The sequence below is a fragment of the Phoxinus phoxinus genome, assembly GCF_949152265.1.
Source record: "Phoxinus phoxinus genome assembly, chromosome: 15".
NCBI lineage: Eukaryota > Metazoa > Chordata > Actinopteri > Cypriniformes > Leuciscidae > Phoxinus > Phoxinus phoxinus.
In genome coordinates, this window is record NC_136890.1 from 21349344 (window position 1) to 21367819 (window position 18476).

An 18476-nucleotide genomic window follows, 5' to 3' on the forward strand; every position below is an offset into this window, starting at 1 on the left:
CCCATCAAATCTAAATAAGAATAAAAATGAGCAGTGTTTCTCTATATGAAAAAGTATTTAAATGCTTGTTGACATTACTGTCGTCATTGATATGTTCAAATTTTCATGTTATTTTTAGCAACAACTTAAAAATGTCAACGTTTCCTTTATTGTTTGGTATCTTGTATGATGAACTGGCGCCACCTGCAGTCACCCTTTCAGAGTGCCAATTTCCCGGATGTCCAAAGCGCATGTTTGCGGAAGATCTCGCGATATTATCAGCGAGAGTTTCTCATCCTTGGTCTAGAAGGGCACAGAGAGCCCGGTACAGAAGACATTTCGGCCAGGGATCCTGTCATTAACCCAGTTAAGCATGTTGTCGAGACTGGTGCTCGTTTCAGGTGGGTGATTTATGCAATGAAAACTACTCTAACCTTTCGCATTGATTGTGTGAATTAAATAGACGGCTTTATAAGTGAATGTGAAGTTGAAGGGTAAAATTATTAGGCCGCACGGTGTGAATGGCCGCACTTGAATCTGCAGTGAAACGTGTGTTTTTGTGCTGTAGTTAATGTACATTATAATTCTAATGACGTATTGACAATTGAGGTCCAGCTTTATGCTCAGACAGTCATTTCTGTATGAGAATAATCGCAGAGTTGATGTGCTTTCAGTATGTCCTTGTATTGAGTGGTGTAGCAGTTAGCTCAGAGCTAATGCCACATTCAAACTTTAACACAAAGCATATTAGAAGCTTTATAATTTACATCTTAAAATGTAATTCCATGTAGTTATTGTTCTTTCAGATGTGCAAATTAACAAATTATCTCTGATTTTGCTTAACCTGGGAAGATTGACAGCTTGTAACTCATGTCATGTATGCAAGGACGTGCATTTGATTAGATCTGCACAATGAACTAAAATCATTATAAATCAAAAACACTGTGTTACCATATGTTAATAATTCTATTGAACTAATGACAGGTAGAACTAATGGCCAAGTGTGACAGCTGGAAAATATGCATTCATTCATTTTGTGTCAAATTATTAATTTGATCTTTTGATCAATTGTTTAAAACTACTCTGTCACTTTCATTAATGTGAATGTGAGTTGTAAGTCACTGATTTTCAGTCCTTTTCTAATTTTGTTGTTGTCTATTTCTTGTAGGTCATACCCTGAAAAACAATGGGTCCTTTGGCGCTTGGTATGTAAGATCTTGTGCTCAGTGCTCTGTATGCCAGTCTGTGGTTGAAGAGTACTGGAAAACAAATGACAATCAATGACACCCATAGAACTCTAACCTTGTACTTGATCTATTTTTCTTCCACCAGCCTGGTACAAGCCTCTCGTTCCTTTCATCAGTCCTCCCAGAGTCTTGCACCAGTACCTCCTCTGCCCGAGAAAGGAGGAAAGGTCCGACATGGGATCTTCCCAGAGGAGCTCTTCACACTGCTATACCCCAAGACTGGTGTGACAGGTGGGGTTGTCTGCTTTATTGCCTCCTTTCGTTGGACCATCATGCCACAGTGTCTCACAGTTATTCAAGTTCATGGATAACTGTTCTTTAAAATAACAGTAAAGTAGAAATGATTGTAGAATCTTTATGCAGAAGTGTTCCGTACAGCAACAGTTTGTAGTAAATAGATGTATCGTTTTCTGAAAGAACAAATGTGACTTAAAGGGATAGTTCACTTTAAAATGAAAATTCTGTCATCATATACTCACTCTCAAGTTGTTTCAAACCTGTATAAATGTATTTCTTTCTTCTGCTGAACACAAAGGAAGATATTTTGAAAAATGTCAGTAACCAAACAGTTACCAGGTCCCATTGACTTCCATAGTAGGAAAAAAAATACTATGGAAGTCAATGGGACCTGGTAACTGTTTTGTTACTGACATTTTTCTAAACATCTTCCTTTGTGTTCAGCAGAAGAAAGAAATGCATACAGGTTTGAAACAACTTGAGGGTGAGTAAATGATGACAGAATTTTCATTTTAAAGTGAACTATCCCTTTAAGCCATCACAGTTTCATTTATTGACATTTGTACATGCAGCATACCATAAGATAGATTTATGTGACGAGTAGACCGATAATCAAGTTTTTTTTGATTCACAACTAATACTCTCTTTATCCAAGAGAGCTGTGTAGAGATTATTTTCTGGGAGATCCAGCACCTTTATACACTGGTCTGTTCGTAACTGGTGGTTTCTTCTGACTGCAGGGCCTTATATGCTGGGCACAGGACTGCTCCTGTACATGCTCTCTAAGGAAATCTACGTAATCAATCACGAGACCATTGCTGCTGCGTCCATCGGTGCTGTCATCATTTATGGCGTCAAGAAGTTCGGGCCCAGTGTAGCCACCTTTGCCGACAAACTCAATGAGGTTTGTAATGTTTTGTATTCAACAGATATGTCGCCTGTGTAATTGTGCAGCTTAACACTGAAGCTCTTCTTTACCTCAATTGGAAGTGAAGAAATTTGCCACTTTTCCACCGTCGGGCTGAGCGGTTCTCAGAACGGTTCCAGTTATATTTGCACTTGAGCTTGGTCCGGCACAATAGGTAGAATGGTAGAACAGCTAGAATGCGCGTTGTGACGTCGCCACTCAGGATTGGTCACTTGTCTGTTGCCTGGCTACCAGTTTCTCTGTAGCTGGCCATGTGTGCTATTTGGGTGAAGTAAACACAAGTTAATAAGACAATTAAAATAAATATCCTCCATAAAACTGTCGCTATTTAAATCTCATACTGTCTTTTAACTCTTGCTTTACCAAGGTGATGACTGATGCATTTATATTGCATTCCAAAGAGCTCTGTTATCAGCCCCACCGTGGAAAATGAAACCGTATCCGTACCGGCGGGGCCGGATCAGCACGGAATGGAACAGTTAAGCAATGAGAACAGTTTGGCCCGACAGTTTGGAAAAGTGGCTGAAGATTGTCTGCTGATATATTTGATATTGTGCACAATGAAACCAAAGTCTGTAACTGAGGGAGTGGTTTGGGCATACAGATGATTAATATCTGATTCTTCTCTGCAGGATAAAGTGGCGAAGGCTCAGGAAGTCAAGGATCAGGCCATGGCTGTCTTGGAACAGGGCATTGAGAATGAGAAGAAGGAGCAGTGGAGAGTTGAAGGAAGACATTTGCTCTTTGATGCCAAGAGGGTGAGGAGGACATAATGTGACTGATGACAGATCATCTCTCCCCTGCTTTACTATCCATAAATATCATGAATCCACATTATTCTTTACATTTAAATGTAGAATGATTATTTATTTAGAATTCTCTTTTAGAATGGCACTACGTCTCGTTGTGTGACATTCCTCATTTCATCTTCCATCAGAACAATGTGGCTGTGCTGCTGGAGACCAATTACAGGGAGCGTCTGCACATGGTGACCAATGAGGTGAAGAAGAGGCTGGACTACCAGGTGCAGCTTCAGAACCTGCACCGCCGCATGGAGCAGGAGCACTTGGTGAACTGGGTCGAACAGAGCGTTGTTAAGAGCATCACCCCACAGCAGGTACAGGGAGTATGGTCACGCCACTGCCACTTTATGACACTTTATTGTGTGTGTTACACAAAGGAGGCATTTGTTTAAGGTTGAAGGTCAGAGTTGTTTAGTAATGGTGAGCTTATGCACTTTAATATTAATGTGCATGGTAATTAGACCGATTCTTGGGGAGTTCTTAATTATGACACTTTTTGAGAAATGAAAATGTAATATTTTGGAGAAATTTGGTCTTTTATAGTTGTTCTCTTCTCTTTTTTTCCTAATCATTTGAACATTTCTAGTGAACTACAAAGTTGTCCAAATATAAATGCCACATTAGTATAGACCAGGGATGGGACATGTTGGTCTTTGAGGGCCACTGTCCTGTAGAGTTTTTGCTCCATCCCTAATCAAACACTCCTGAAGAAGCTAATCGATATCTTCAGGATTATTAGAAAGCTACAGGCAGGTGAAGATTTTTGGAGTTAAACTCTGCAGGACCAAAGTTTTCCATCCCTGGTGCAGAATCTGTTCTGAAGTGATCTTTAGCTTGGCCTCTAGATGGAGACTCTGTACTCAACATTCTATCAGCAGTTATAATACGTGTAATTGCTAAGATGATATGTGGGCAGATGATGATGAGTAAAAGGAAAAAGAACGCACCAACATCACTCTAGGTCTAAACATGTGTCAGTCATTGATGTGTCCTTGAAATTTAAGTTACACTTTACACATTATTACAATGTAATTAGGGATTGGTTTAGGTTAAGTTGTGCATAACACTGTTATTGCTATGGTAAGTACATGTAACATTGTACATGTAACTGTAGAATAGTTGCCTTAATTTGGACTTTATTTATATCCTCCTGAAACGACTACAAAATAATTGTTCTGTTACTATTATTACTATCTCTAGCTCTATAAATAATCAATTTATTTTCTTTTTGTCTTTCAGGAGAAGGAAAGTATCGCCAAGTGCATTTCAGATCTGAAAGTCCTGGCCAAGGCCACTCAGGCTAGTGCTACAGTATAGGTGTCCACACTGAAGCCTCCTGTTTTCATTCTAAACTAACCCTTTCCTCGTGAACATGCCAGTCTGGCAGTGTCGTCAAAAGTGTACATACCCGTATTAAATAAAAGATTTGGTTATTCACTAAATGCCTTTTCTGTCCTTTTTTATTTGAAGAACTCCAGCTGTCTGTCTTGCAGTCCTGACAATAATATTTGTAATGTTTTGTGGAGCTGTGAGGTGACATTAGGAAGATGAGTTTGGCTTAACAGTTTCAGCGTCACATGATTTCAGTGCATTACATAACATATCATCAAATCAAGTGGCATCTGCAAACAAATGATTCATCATCCTACACTCCTAAAAAAAAACTCATGAAGAACTTTTAATATGTATGGTTCTTAAGATTATTAAAATGTTCTTCACAATAAGAAAAAAATATTATTTTAATAACTGATCACTAAAATGTTACATGGCTCTGGTGCAAAAACCCCATTTGAATTTTTTTTTTTTTTTTAAGTAACGTCCTAATATTTTTATTTGCAACAATATTTTAATCCTAACATTTCTTTTTGTGATCTGATTTGGTTGGAAAATATTCTCTTTTAAAATATATGCCACTTGTTTATAATTTACAGCAACGTGCATTCGGTGTGGTGTAAAAATTAATTTTAGGGTCAGCCGCTTTGCTCTACACGTCATAGGGCTGCCTATTAATGACAATACCTTTGTACTCAAGGGTATAAAGGGAAAAACCTACCCGCTCTCACCTTCTGACTTACTATAATTCCAAGACTTTGACCTCAGCTTTTCTGAGCAGGAAGTCCAGAATATTCGCTCTCACACAGTTCACAAGGAAGACAGACTTGAGGATATGTCTAAATTCTGGAGTAATCTGAACGTAGATTTGGAGAGTTGAACTTAAACTTGTTTAGGATTTTCTCAGAGGTAATGTACAATCATTTGACTAATCGCAAGGTCTGTTTTATAACCAATTGTGTGTGGAGTCACTGATACATGGCGTTTTGCCTACAGGTTGATATGACCGTGACAAATTTGAATAATGCCAGATTGGTTACATCCTTAAATTGTACTCTGTTGTTTTAGAGCTGTGGTAATAATAGTGTTTTCTTTTTCTTCTCCCTTTTTACACTTGGTTTACGCTATGGCACTCCACTTCTGCTAATATTTTCTTCTTGTCAAGCCAAGCACATTAACTTGTTACAGAGAAAGTTCGAGAATTGGGCTTTCAGCAGTTTTTGCTGCTTATTTGTCATGACTTGACACTTCTTGCCTGTTTTTGAGAACCTCAGAGGCTATGTGATCCAAAAGACACAAATGTCTAGGTTTTGTTTCAAAATCCTTGTATTGTAATTGGTTTGTGAAAGCCATATTGTTTTTGCTTATCAAAATTGTTCAAGCTGTTATGCTAAATGTGATTCTGCAATGATTTACTGCCCTCATTTAGTGGTTCAAGTAATAAATGAATCAAATTTATGTGATTTCGTTAGTGATCTTAAAGGTCTTACATTTATATATAAAAAAATTTTTTATAACATATTCAGTACTTCTCTGTAATAAAAAAATACATTGATAAATCATCACTCTCATATGACACTTCTCTTATGAATCTAGCATATTCACTAATTGCCTTTAATAACTATTGCAATTATATATTTTTATTAAGAACACCAACTTATGAATATTTTTGACTTTGTACCAGTTTTGAGGATGTTATGTGTGCTTACTTCACATACTTGATGACAGAACACTTCTTAGCTCTATTAGATAAGATCAGTGGCGTTAAACCACAACTGATGAACAGACACTTCTTCATAGCAAATGTCCTGGCAGAGCTGCTCAAAAGTTCTGATATTTTTCTGCTATTTTTCTTGAGTGGTTTTATGACTGATAACGTTGTTATTACAGGTGTTAGACATTACAGTCAAGAATGTATGGGGGTATGCCCGTTTTCCAGCCAAGGTACATGTCTTACTCATCTCTGCCAGCTGACGTTTTATCTTTGTGTTTGCGTGGAATTTGAACCTGAAACGCATAAAATGGTGTTTCAGTGTAGAACGTCATGCCTTCTATCTCTCTCATTTCCGTTGTCATAATAACAGATGTCAGAAAGACCATTAAAGGTTGCTATGAGGCAGGGTTATACATGTTTTAAATTTAGCTTATTTTATTTTTTATTTAAGCTTAGTTTTTTTCACAGAGTTGTCTGGTTTCAGTTCATTTTATTTTTTATTTAATTTGTAGTATTTTAGGGCTGCCAAAGTGAATGCACTAACCAGTATCATTTAAATTGTTTAATGGCGGTAGAGTGACATTTTACAGTTAATTCAGACAATTTGTTATTATAGCAATAGCTCAACTGTCCACATACTTTTGGCCATATACTGCACATTGCAATAACATTGAGTTGACTGTGAGCTTTTGATTAAGAATAGTTCAATTGTGAATAAACTGAGAATATATTCATATTAGAAATGTGCGACAAACAAGAAATATATTGACATTACTGATTCAATTATTTTTGGCGATTATCTTCAGGATTTCTTTAAAATCTCAGCTAACTTTAAAAAATATTACAATTCAAATATGTGGGGAAAAAAAGGTTTATTCAGGCATTTTTACAACACCAAATCCCTGAATAAATATTTTTTTCCACATATTTTAATTGTAATATTTTTGTATTTTTATATTATATTATAGAGGCTTCTCGTCTGAGCTGTCTTCCCAGGGGTCAGGCATGTCTCGTCCCAGTGCCAAATCCATCTACAGTAAGTAGAAACCCCCTTTTAACATCCTATCCTAAGAAATACTATCATTTTAAACTTGATATTGTTGCTTTAGTGCAAAGGAAAGAGTATGCAGAATCCGTCATCAGACAGCCAGACAACTTTCAGCACAGAGTGGAGGTAAGACTTAGTCTGGTTTATGCATTTGTGAGAAACACTTATTAACTGACATGTTTATAATGTTTAAAAGGGTTGCTGCTGACTGCATGTGACAGACTCATAATCTCAATCTGTTAGCGCAAAGCCAACACCCAGTTCACTAATGTGTTTTATTGAAAAGAACAGACAACCAAAGCTTATCTAGCATGTTCTGTAGAGATTTCCACACAAACTCAACTGGACAATTTGAGAATTTCACAAGGCCCTCAACAGTATAACCATAGTAAGCTCCCTTTTGATAAGGGACATGTATAACATTTTCTTCTTTTTCCATTCCCTAGCACCTGTTCACCTTTATGTTAGATGGCAGAGAGATGAGCAGCATTGATGACTGTGTGAGCAGGCTGAAGAATATGGACAGTAAAGGGAAAGTGTGGGGTCAGGACATGATCATGCAGGTCCAGGCCAACCACCTACAGCTATGTGACATAGAGACCAAGGTCAGGAATCGAAAAAAAAAAAAGTATAAAAAAGTTACATCATATGGGAGTTCCAGTACTAACAGTGAACTCTAACTCTGTTTCCTGGAAATGTAGGAGGTTTTGGAGTCTGTACATTTGAGTAGCATCAGGAGGACGAAAGCTGTTCTGGACAGCTGTGTGTATGATTCCATTCTCATTGTCTCGGTTCAAGATCCCAGCCAAAGAGCTCCACAGGCCTTCCTGTTCCAGTGTGAGGAGGCCGGGGTGAGGAACAACACTGATTGTGTGTTAAGAAACGTTAAATCCCATAGCGGTGCATCTGGCTATTATAAATCTTTCTTAATATATCTTGTGGAATGATGTGGGAGTTTCCATTCCACTCCTTCTGTCAGTTCCCTGAATATGTGTATAAAGGCATCTCTGCTGTTTTGAATCGCTAGGCTCAGGAGGTGGTAAATGATCTGGAAAGGGCGATCCAGCAAGGTGGGGATGCCACTCCACTGTATAAGGAACCACAGATGGACATCAGGTCAGCTGCTGCCTCAGAAACAAGCATCCGTTCTTATAATCTGGCTTTTTTACTTTAAAATGTTTTAAGTGGACATACATGCCAACAACTTGTCTAGACAACCCTTGTCTCGATTACTCAGGATAATAAGTTCAATATATAATCGTAAAAAAATAGACAAATCGATATTAAGTGAGCTATACTCAATGTATCTAAGTAACTTTACAAAGATTGTAAAAATACATATTTTATTTTGTTACACTTACTGCCTTAATGATTCATTCTTTTTATCAGTGTTCTACAGTGATATATCTTTTCTGTTTGGCAGGAGCCATCTGGAAAACATCCTTGGCCAGGGTCATCCGGGGAGCATAAAGAGACCAGCTCTCTCACCAATGCAGTCAAACTCACTTAACCCAGAATTTCCCCCTCCGCAGTTCAACAACTATGAAGACTATGGTGATCACTTGAAGAATTCATGTCACAAATCCACTTTTAAAGAACCTAAAATGTCCTGAAGTTAACCCTCTAGTGATCTTCAGTCATTTTAGACCAAAAAGTTTTCATATAATTAAAAAAAAAATGTTTTTACTTCATCGGCTTGGTGCAAAATGTTGTGGCCATTGCTATATGAATGATGATATGATAAGAAAGGGCCAAATGGCCTTAGAAAAAAAGTCAAATAACCTGCACAGGAATTGAATGGCAAAAATGAAAATACAGATTTCTGGGCCATTTTGGCAAAACATAAAAGTAAGTAATTATGTCTAAAAAAATATTTGTATAAGCACCTAGAGAATATGCATATGAAATATTTTTTCTAATATTCATATTAATTTACATAGAAATAAGGTGTGCATAATATATAGGTGAATTTTGCCTTGTACCATTTAATCCATTTCTTCTTATTTTATTTGTTTTTATTCATTTTACACTTATTATTGTCTACAGTATGTTTTGACTGCTCAGAATCACACGGTTGACCCCTAAGTGAGGAATACTAGAGGGTTGAATTAAAGTGTTCTCTCACTAATGTATCATGTATCCCTGATTTCTTTTGGTATAATTGAGCTTTTGTTTTGCTTTTTTCAGACGACAGACGACCTTCACCCACAATGCGATTTTCCAGAGAAGAAGCCCCTTACAGGCCAGTGCCGTCTGAGCCAGAGCCGATGCCACCTCCAGTAAATGATGTGGACAGAGATGCGGTCGGTTGTTTTTATTGACAAGCCTCGTACTAGCACACTGTGTTATTAATCCATCCATTCTTGTCATCATTTTATTGACACATTTCTTCCATCCATTTAATCACTCTCTACAGGAGATCTTTAACCATGTTGCAGCCGACATTGAGACCTTCATATATAAAATTGGCTCAGCTTTGCCAAAAAATGATGGAAGCAAGAAAAATAAAAAGAAAAATGCTCCAAAATTGGGTGAACAGCTGACACATTGATACTTGTTATTTAATTTTCCTAAGGATGTAAAAATAATAATAATAATACATTTATTTATTTTATTTTATTACAGTCGCAAGTATTCCCACTGTGGATGAATACATATCCTGCCTGCAGAAGATAAAGTATGGCCTTAATCTTCTGGTAAGTTATATACATTTCATTTCTGTGAAAATTCCTAAGATAACAATAGTCTACTTCAATACTCTTTGATCACCACCCCCTTCTAGTTTCAGCATGTAAAGTACAATAGTCTTTTTGGACATTTTCCAATTGTTTTTTGTTTTTTCACTCCCACTATGATAGTTAAAAAACCACGACTTACTGTATGCCCAGAATACTGCTCTGTAATGCTTAATATGAGACATACAGTATCCTTCTTTGAAATGTCAGTTTTCATACTCATCTCTACTTGTGACAGGGGAGGCTGGATGGTCACCTAAAAAATCCTCCTGCTTCTGACTTTATTCACAGTCTCTTCTCTTCCCTTGCTTTTGTAAGTATCTGTTTGTTCAGTCTGTTTGCATTGCGGTCACATTTCATACATTTTTTCCATTATGTAGTGAAATTGGACAAGCATTCTTTCATATTGCATGTTAAAAGTTCTCCCCTGAGGCTTCAGATGGTATGACCACACCTGACTTGTTGGTACCTGTTACCTAAAAAAAAAGCCTAGCAGTAATGGATTTAGTCATTTGTTCACACTGACATTTTACAAAAGGTTAAAGTTCACCCAAATATGCAAATTCTGCACCACATCACCCTTCATCACACTAAGTTTCTGACTGTTCATGTTTCAGATGGTGAGTCAGTATCCTCCCAACATCCCTTCCACAGTGATGAGTCCACTGCTCACAGAAAAAGCCCTGCATCTCTTGGGAAGTGTTGTCACACCAAATGAGGACCAACTGTTGGGAAGCTTGGGTGATGCGTGGAACATCCCAAGGTCTTCTGTTCCAGAATATATCAATCAAATTACTTCATTAATTAGCAAACACAAGCAAAAGCTCAACATTTTTCTTTAAATATATATATTTTTTGCAATCAGATCCAAATTTCCAAATGGGAATCAGATCCCTCCATATTATCCCCAATTTTACGACGGCTGGCAGCCCCTTCCGCCCGCCCCATCCCAGTCTCCTCCAGCCAGCAGACAGATCTCACGGAGCAACAGTGAGCGCTTCCCATCCAGGAGTGTCAGCCAGAGGCCGCATGAACAGGTAAAATCTCCCAGAGGACAAACTCCAAATGAATGAGCTAAGGATGTTATAAAATGCGTCAAGTGTTTGACATGTGGATCTTAACCTGATCAAATACAGTGGAATGAGTTCAAACTATTTCCTCTCTCTTCCAGGACAACAGACCCTGGAGCACCCCACCCATGCCGTGAGTAACTTCACTTGAACTTTATGAAATCCCCAGCTAAAAAGTACAAATAAGTACTGTTAAAAAGAGGGAGAAGTCCACATACGGCTTTAGTAGTGCATTGTGTTCTTATAACAGCAAAGCTTTATTTCCGTGAATGAAACCAACAGTAGCAGGAGCACAGCAATATCAATTTAATCATCTACTTTAACACTACAGATTGTTTTTTTAAGTAAGTTTTTGAAGTGTTATAAGTACGTTGAAAATAATGTAGTCTTTAATAGACACATGAATTCACTAAAGATTTCTTAGGGTAAATTTCAAATCAAGTCAAGTAGCACTTTTGTCTTATTTTATATCAGGTCTGCAGAGCCGCCACTTTATATGAGGGTGATCTACGACTTCATGGCACGGAACAATCAGGAACTGAGTGTGATGAAGGGTGACAATGTGCAGGTAATTGTTTATATGTAAACACCCCACCGGAAGTAAGTCACTAATTCAATCAAGTTTTTTGGTAACACTTTACAGTGAGATCTCTGTAGTTAAGTTAATACATTAACAATGAGCAATACATTTACTGCAGCATTTATTCATCTTTGTAAAAATTAAATACAAAAGTTTGTTAGTTCATGTTCAATTATACGACTTTTGATTTGATCCATGCATTAGTAAATGCTGAAATTAACACGAAGATTCATTTTTTTTCATTGTATGTTAACTAATGTAATTAAAGGGATAGTTCATCCACAAATTATAATTCTGTCATTTACTCTCTCAAGTTGTTCCTGAGCAGAAAATTTGTGCATCATAATATACTTTGTGCTTGCTTCAAGGTAACCGACAAGTCCGGGCAATGGTGGAAAGTTAAAAACAGAGGTAATGAAGAGGGTTATGTGCCTCAGAATGTTCTAGAGCCTGTCAATGGACAAAAGCCAACAGTGAGTCATGGTCAATGCATCCCTCCCCCTTTTCTTTTTTATTTAAAAGCAATCATTTCAACAATGTATTGAGCTGTACACAGTCCATAGTTTTATGAAGTTTTTATCTCCATATTCTCAGCAGAATATGAGAGGACCTCCATCTCTGGACATGAAATCTAGACCTGAGGAAGTCAAAGCCTGGTTACATTACAAAGGCTTTTCTAAAATGTAAGAAACCACTATTCATTTCATTTTATTCTTAAACCTACACCAAAATGCAGTTCTGAAAAATTGCATTTTATCACATGAATGAGTTTAATATCTTTACTGATAACATTTATTCATTCATTGTGGATTTGTGTAGGGCGGTCCAGAGTCTTGGGGTGTTCAATGGAGCGATGTTGCTGGGAATGAAACAGGATGAAATCAGAGCAATATGTCCCGAGGAAGGAGGTCGAGTCTTCTTCCAACTGCAGAGCGTCAGATCGAGCATTGCCGTAAGTAATGCAGCTCTGTTTGTTTCAAAGTAAACACACGCCTTGTACAAATACCATTATTTATGAAGCACTTTTCACTGTGGTGTTTTTATACCCAACGGTCATTTAATGGCCGAGGCAGAGCTGGCAAATGTTATCAGTCTCCATCTGCTTTGCAGCTCGCCAGTGAGGCCGAGTACAGTCAGTATGGTGGCCGCTGATAATCTGAGGACCCTGCTGTGTTTTTGATCAAGAAACTGAACTTGTCTGGACCTGAATGAACAAGAACTACACACACACCTCAACTTTTCCATTCATTAGAAAACAAGTTCAGACTGCTGCCTGTTAAGTGATATTATACAACCTTTTACAGATGCAAAGGTCTACATTTATTGCATTGATTTTATTTATTCAATACCATTTTTTCCAGGGCGGTGGTCATGTTTAACATGTTATTTAGTTGTTATGCCAGCTTAATGAAAATGAGGCATGTCTGTAACATTCTGATTGATTCTGACACTGCATGCAGATTGTGCATTGTCTATTAATAAATGCTCATAATGAACACAATAGTAGTCATTTTTGTATACTAATAGTTACAGTTTTTTACGATTGCTATGACAGTTTTTGCAATACATTTAACATTTTTGCTAAACTCTTAACGCACCAACACACCTAAAACACACAATTGGCAAAACGGTTAATTTCATGCTCAAAATCACACATTGTAAACTAAACTCCAAAACTAATTTTCAAAATACAATAATACACTAACACAATACACTACATCTAACAAAACACTGCAAACATGTTTCAAAATCAAATAATTATTCAAAACACTAACACATGTTCTCTTCCAACAGGAACATTTAGTCAATCATAACACAATGACGGAAAAAACACTAACATCAGCTGAAATTACAGAAACTGCATTATGTTATGTGTCAGGTCTGCCCTTATACAATAGACAGTATATTGTATTGATCATAGATTGTGTTTTGCACTGTAAGTTTCTTTTGAAGCCTCTCTACATTTTTGTTTTGTTGGGTTTAGTAAATGCATGCATTTTGTTTCTTTTTGCTGCAGAAATTCAATACAAAAAATGAATGACCATCTCAGAGTAGCTTTATGTACAGTTTATGAAAAAAAAAGAGAAAAAAAAAGAGACAGAGACAGAATTCCTGCAGTAAAGACTTTATTTGCAAAAGGACATTACTGTAATACCTCTCCCTTGTCCTGGTACTTGTCTTCGTCTCCCTCGTGCAGGCATTTTTCTTTCTTTCTTTCTTTCTTTCTTTCTTTCTTTCTTTCTTTCTTTCTTTCTTTCTTTCTTTCTTTCTTTCTTTCTTTCTTTTTTTTTTTTCTCTTTGTGTTGCTCTATATTGTTCCTTTTCCACACAAGATCAGCCCAAAGAGTCCTCTTTTATAACATATGGTCATGCGATTGAAAGAACCTCAACACCTGAGTGTACTTTGGAATCAGCTGTAATTTATATATTTGCATAACTTCAATAAGCTGTTTCTCAGTAGCAATGGAATAAAATACAGGGAATATATTTGTTTCAATTCACAATATGACCAGCTGTTCACTTTGACTTTATCCTATATAAGTTATGTTTAGAACATGAAGTTATCTGTTCTGACATACAGTGTGAAAGCATTTGTAAATTTGGCAGTAAAATTACATTGTTTTGGTCTTGTTTGAGCTTGTGTGTAAAAGAAGTTCAAGCATTTTAAATTTGTGTTAACTATGCATTTTGTGTCAAAGCAACAAGAAATGTGTTAATTGTATAGCCTACAAAGACGGATGTTGTGCTAACTGTGTTAAGAGTTTAGGAAACTTGTTAAATGTATTGAAAAAACTGTCATAGCGATTGTAAAAAACTGTAAATTCAATTGTGCATATTTTGTTTTCCCGCAATGAAAGAAAAGGTGTCACTATTTGAGTGTCCTTGTACATTTCATGTAATTAGTAATAACTCTAAATGAAGCATAATCCTAACCCTATACATGTAGTTAATATTACTTGAAAGTATAATTACACTAACAAGCACACCTTAAAATAAAGAGCAACAAAAAAAGGTTTAATGGTCTTAAAAATAAGCTTTTGATTTTGGGGTTAAACATGTTTGATGACATTTAAGTTCCACCAATCAAGTAATGAGTTTATAAGCAGTAATAAAGTTCATTAAAACAGGTTGCCTTTGGCAACACATCCAGCAGGAGCAGTGGTTTTACCTGAGCTGCAGGTTAAAAAAATACAACAAGAGAAATCAACAAATGAACTTCAGCGCTGTCGATCATAACATTCTCTTCCTCCATAGCAGGCTAGGCCAAAGGATTCATTATTTAATTCATTTGTTAAATACCATGGCTACATAAACATCTGTGATGTTTTTGTTTCCCATTTATTTTATAAGCAAATGTAATATTTTTTTTTTTTGCCTTGTTAGGTTACCAGATTATACCGGCTAGTTGTGTGTGTGTGCACGTGTGAAAAACACCCACTTAATTTGTAAACTGAAATGAACAAAAGTGCTTTGATTTATTGGGTCAAAATAAGGTGATACATTTAATGCTTTGTTAACAACAATTCAAATGTAGAATTACAATCCAAATAGTGAAATCTATAACAATGAAACGTTTATTTTCTTTTCATGGCATCAAATAGACAAAAATCAAAGTGCAACATACACCTGAACTCTTCTAAACATAATTGCTATTCAACTGCATTATGTATATAGAAAACAATTGAGATTTCTGATTGTTTTGTTATGATTTTATAATCAATACTAATGTCAACTGTATCACTGGGATGTAAATTTAACTAATTGTCCTTAAATTGCCGGTTCAAAAAAAGGTTTAAAATAGTGGTCTCAAACAACTATCACTACATGTGCTCTTCAACTGCATTGCCGTTGATGGTGCAACTTATGATGTTTGATCTAGCCACTCTCGTCATTTTTTCACTCCTTTTTGTTTCCCCATTTGGCCATCTTGTTGTTCACGGGTGTTTTCATGAACTTGCTTGACTTCATGTATCCTGCAATCTTCTCCAGACTCTGACAGGGAACACAATTATAGAGTTACTGGTTAATCCTTATACATTACAACTTACATGAGACTAACTAATCTTTCTGTGTGATAAAAGCTGAATCCAAACCTCAAAGTGATCCAGGAAACATCTAAGGTTTTTGCAGTCATCCAGGCATTCTTGGTCAAACATACGATGCTGATCCAACAACTCATACATGACAAAGTCCACAAATGTGATCTACAGGATGAGACAGTGGGATAAGCATGTCAAATAATCTCATGGTGTATATATTGTTATTTCGAACCATTTTAAATGGACAAATTAATGCGTTTATGTGTACATTATGCTTATTTACCTTGTTCCCAGCAAACCACTTCCTGTCACCAAGGAAGTCAGAGAACTGTTTTAGAGTTCCTGGCAGTTTCTCACTGTAACATGATTTGGTTTTGTCCTTTAATCAAATTCAAAAGGATTACAAATCATGTTATCTTATCAATTAACAAAATATTTATATTATTAGTTAATCATTTCTAACTGGAATACATAGAATCACTCACAAAGTCTCCATAGCAGAGCTGGACAAAACCATTGCGGAAGTCCATCGCCTGGTTTTCCATGATGTCAACTCTCACCTGCTCTTCTTCAGTTTCCCCACCTAGAAACATTAGATGGAGATGTTTTACATTACTTGGGCGACTATTTCCAGTGATACAAAAAGCTTTTTTTACTGAAGGAATAAATGAATCAAATTCTCACAGAGGTTGTTTTTGCGGGCGATATATCTCATTATGGCATTGCTTTGGACTACCTTTGTGTCACCATCCTCAAGGTAAGGCAACTGGTGAATAAAGGTGATGGTTAGTTATAGCATGTTATATTGCACAATAAAAACTATGGGAGTTACTGCGTAACTTACATTAGGAAAGTCTATCCCAAGTTTCTCTTTCTCATTAAACCAACAGCTTTTGTCATAGTTGGGAGCTGCAAGACAAGAATATAAAATCAACTCTCCCCGTCATTGTGCTTTTAAGATCTGGCTATGTCTGCTGAGCAATGATGACTATATCACTTACCGTCACCACAAGAATAGAACTTCTCCTCATACTTCGTACCAGTGTATTCCAACAGCAGACGGATTGGTTGCGCAAGCTGTTAACAGATGAAATAATAGCCATGGGAATGATGATGTATAACTTCAGCTGCTAAAAAATGTTTTTCACTCTTGAAGCGATGAACAGAGAGGGTCAAGACTTCACAACGCATATGTAAAGTTCTTATTTGGATATTTATGAGATAGCACTTATTGGACAAAAAATACCCAACTGCTCATCCATCTGTGGAAATATTGCAACACTGCTCTAGATTTACTATTATGTAGCATACAGTAAAATATAATTATCACTTCATCACTCAAGCGGCCGGTTGCAGTCTTAAAATATTGTTATCTGTTTTTTTCTTTCTTTAAGACATAACTTTAAGTCAATTACATAAAAACTTAGATTGGTCTAATTTGAAATCCGAAAAATAAAGAGTGATTCTCTGACCAACCAGCAGTTAGCCAAGGGATAGAGTAGTTTTTAGGCAGTCAAATGTTTGCAGCTTGCAGAGCGCCACATTTTTGATAGTTTACCTCAGACATGGAGATTAATGAGGCGCGAGAATGTGACTACAGAACGCGTATGTTTAATGTGATGCAGTTTATATTTGGTTGCTAAAGAATTCCCAGCTCTTAAACATGTTAACTGCAATGTTAAAAATGGCATTAGCTCACTTAAACAAGAGCAAGTGTGTCCTTGGTGTGTAACCACACCCGAAACGGCTTCAAATAAACTATGTAAACTGTAATCAAAGTAGCAGCATGTGGCCATACCGAGACAATCTAAACGACAAAAAGTATCAACAAACTCATATGCACCCCAAACTAAAACTGTAGTTAATTTGAGTCTCGATTTACAGTCCACAAAAGATGTTAATTTACAAGCTGCGAATATGGATTAGTTTTGACCGTTTTTAGACTTGACAAACCACACGAATTTTGTGATAACTGCAGGACTTTAACGAGCAAAAAAACTAAGTTAATGAACAAAAAAAAAAATCGCAGAAATCGAATGAGAATCAAATAAATGTTCAACAACAGTTATGCAAAAATGACGACTGTTTCTCACCCCGCGTATATCCCAATATGCCAACTTCATTGCCATCTTGCAGAAAGAGTACTGAGCACTGTGCAGAGTTTCTGTAGGCTACTTTCAAAATGAGTGCAGGGCCACCAGGACAGAGCAGAGGAATGGAGGAGGGGCCGTGTGCGCACTGCACAAGTTAAAGGGATACACCCACAAAATTATGACGATGGTAATCTGTCCGTGCAAAATTATAACCAGGATGCATTTCATTTTAAATTTTCAGCAATGATATGTGCATTCTAAACACATAATCAAGTTTAAGCTGTTCCCAGATGACTAAAAAGTCGACATGTTGTTATTTCATACATCTTGGAGCGATAAATTAGAACACATTCACATGATCATAAATAGGCTACATACCAAAATTAAGCGTTTGTTCTTCCGATAATTCGATATTTATTAACACTAACGTTCACAATAACGTCTTCCAATTGTCAACCTTTTGACTATGCAATTCATTTTGTATATTTACCCTAAAAGGCAACCATTTGTAAAAAGTTGTGACGTAACAACTTTACTATTGTAAAACAGATGGTCTAAAACTCGAAGTTTAGCCCCAAATGGTAAACCTAGAGGGACAGGTTACAGAAAAAAGAACGGTGAAAAGGACAGAACACAAAGAAAGCCTGTCTTTGATACTCAAGCCAGGTCA

General features: G+C 36.6%; 3 protein-coding genes across 4 annotated transcripts; 2 read left to right on the forward strand and 1 right to left on the reverse strand.

Moving 5' to 3' along the window:
- Positions 1–175: 175 nt before the first annotated feature.
- atp5pb (ATP synthase peripheral stalk-membrane subunit b) lies at positions 176–4636 on the forward strand. The gene is made up of 7 exons (XM_079637250.1): positions 176–380; positions 1148–1184; positions 1312–1457; positions 2204–2367; positions 3024–3149; positions 3329–3508; positions 4434–4636. Exons 1-7 carry the CDS (start codon positions 353–355, stop codon positions 4509–4511), a joined length of 759 nt encoding a protein of 252 aa, XP_079493376.1. The 5' UTR covers positions 176–352; the 3' UTR covers positions 4512–4636.
- Positions 4637–5301: 665 nt separating this feature from the next.
- On the forward strand, positions 5302–14544 carry eps8l3b (EPS8 signaling adaptor L3b). 2 transcript variants are annotated; one of them, XM_079637249.1, is made up of 20 exons: positions 5302–5435; positions 6417–6470; positions 7209–7276; positions 7350–7414; positions 7735–7893; positions 7990–8139; positions 8316–8404; positions 8712–8842; positions 9476–9591; positions 9705–9819; positions 9914–9984; positions 10262–10336; positions 10641–10786; positions 10889–11060; positions 11195–11226; positions 11568–11661; positions 12042–12146; positions 12268–12356; positions 12493–12625; positions 12784–14544. In XM_079637249.1, exons 2-20 carry the CDS (start codon positions 6439–6441, stop codon positions 12823–12825), a joined length of 1884 nt encoding a protein of 627 aa, XP_079493375.1. In that variant the 5' UTR covers positions 5302–5435; positions 6417–6438; the 3' UTR covers positions 12826–14544. The 2 variants fall into 2 exon arrangements, with proteins under 2 accessions (XP_079493375.1, XP_079493374.1); XM_079637248.1 differs by having other exon boundaries at positions 5306–5435; positions 12271–12356.
- A 581-nt stretch (positions 14545–15125) lies between these two features.
- Positions 15126–18048, reverse strand: LOC307011510 (glutathione S-transferase Mu 4-like). The gene is made up of 8 exons (XM_079637251.1): positions 17807–18048; positions 16715–16790; positions 16558–16622; positions 16398–16479; positions 16199–16296; positions 15997–16092; positions 15768–15878; positions 15126–15666 (listed from the first exon to the last, which is right to left on the reverse strand). The coding sequence occupies exons 1-8, from the start codon at positions 17840–17842 to the stop codon at positions 15571–15573; spliced, it is 660 nt and encodes a 219-aa protein (XP_079493377.1). The 5' UTR covers positions 17843–18048; the 3' UTR covers positions 15126–15570.
- Between the last annotated feature and the right edge of the window lie 428 nt (positions 18049–18476).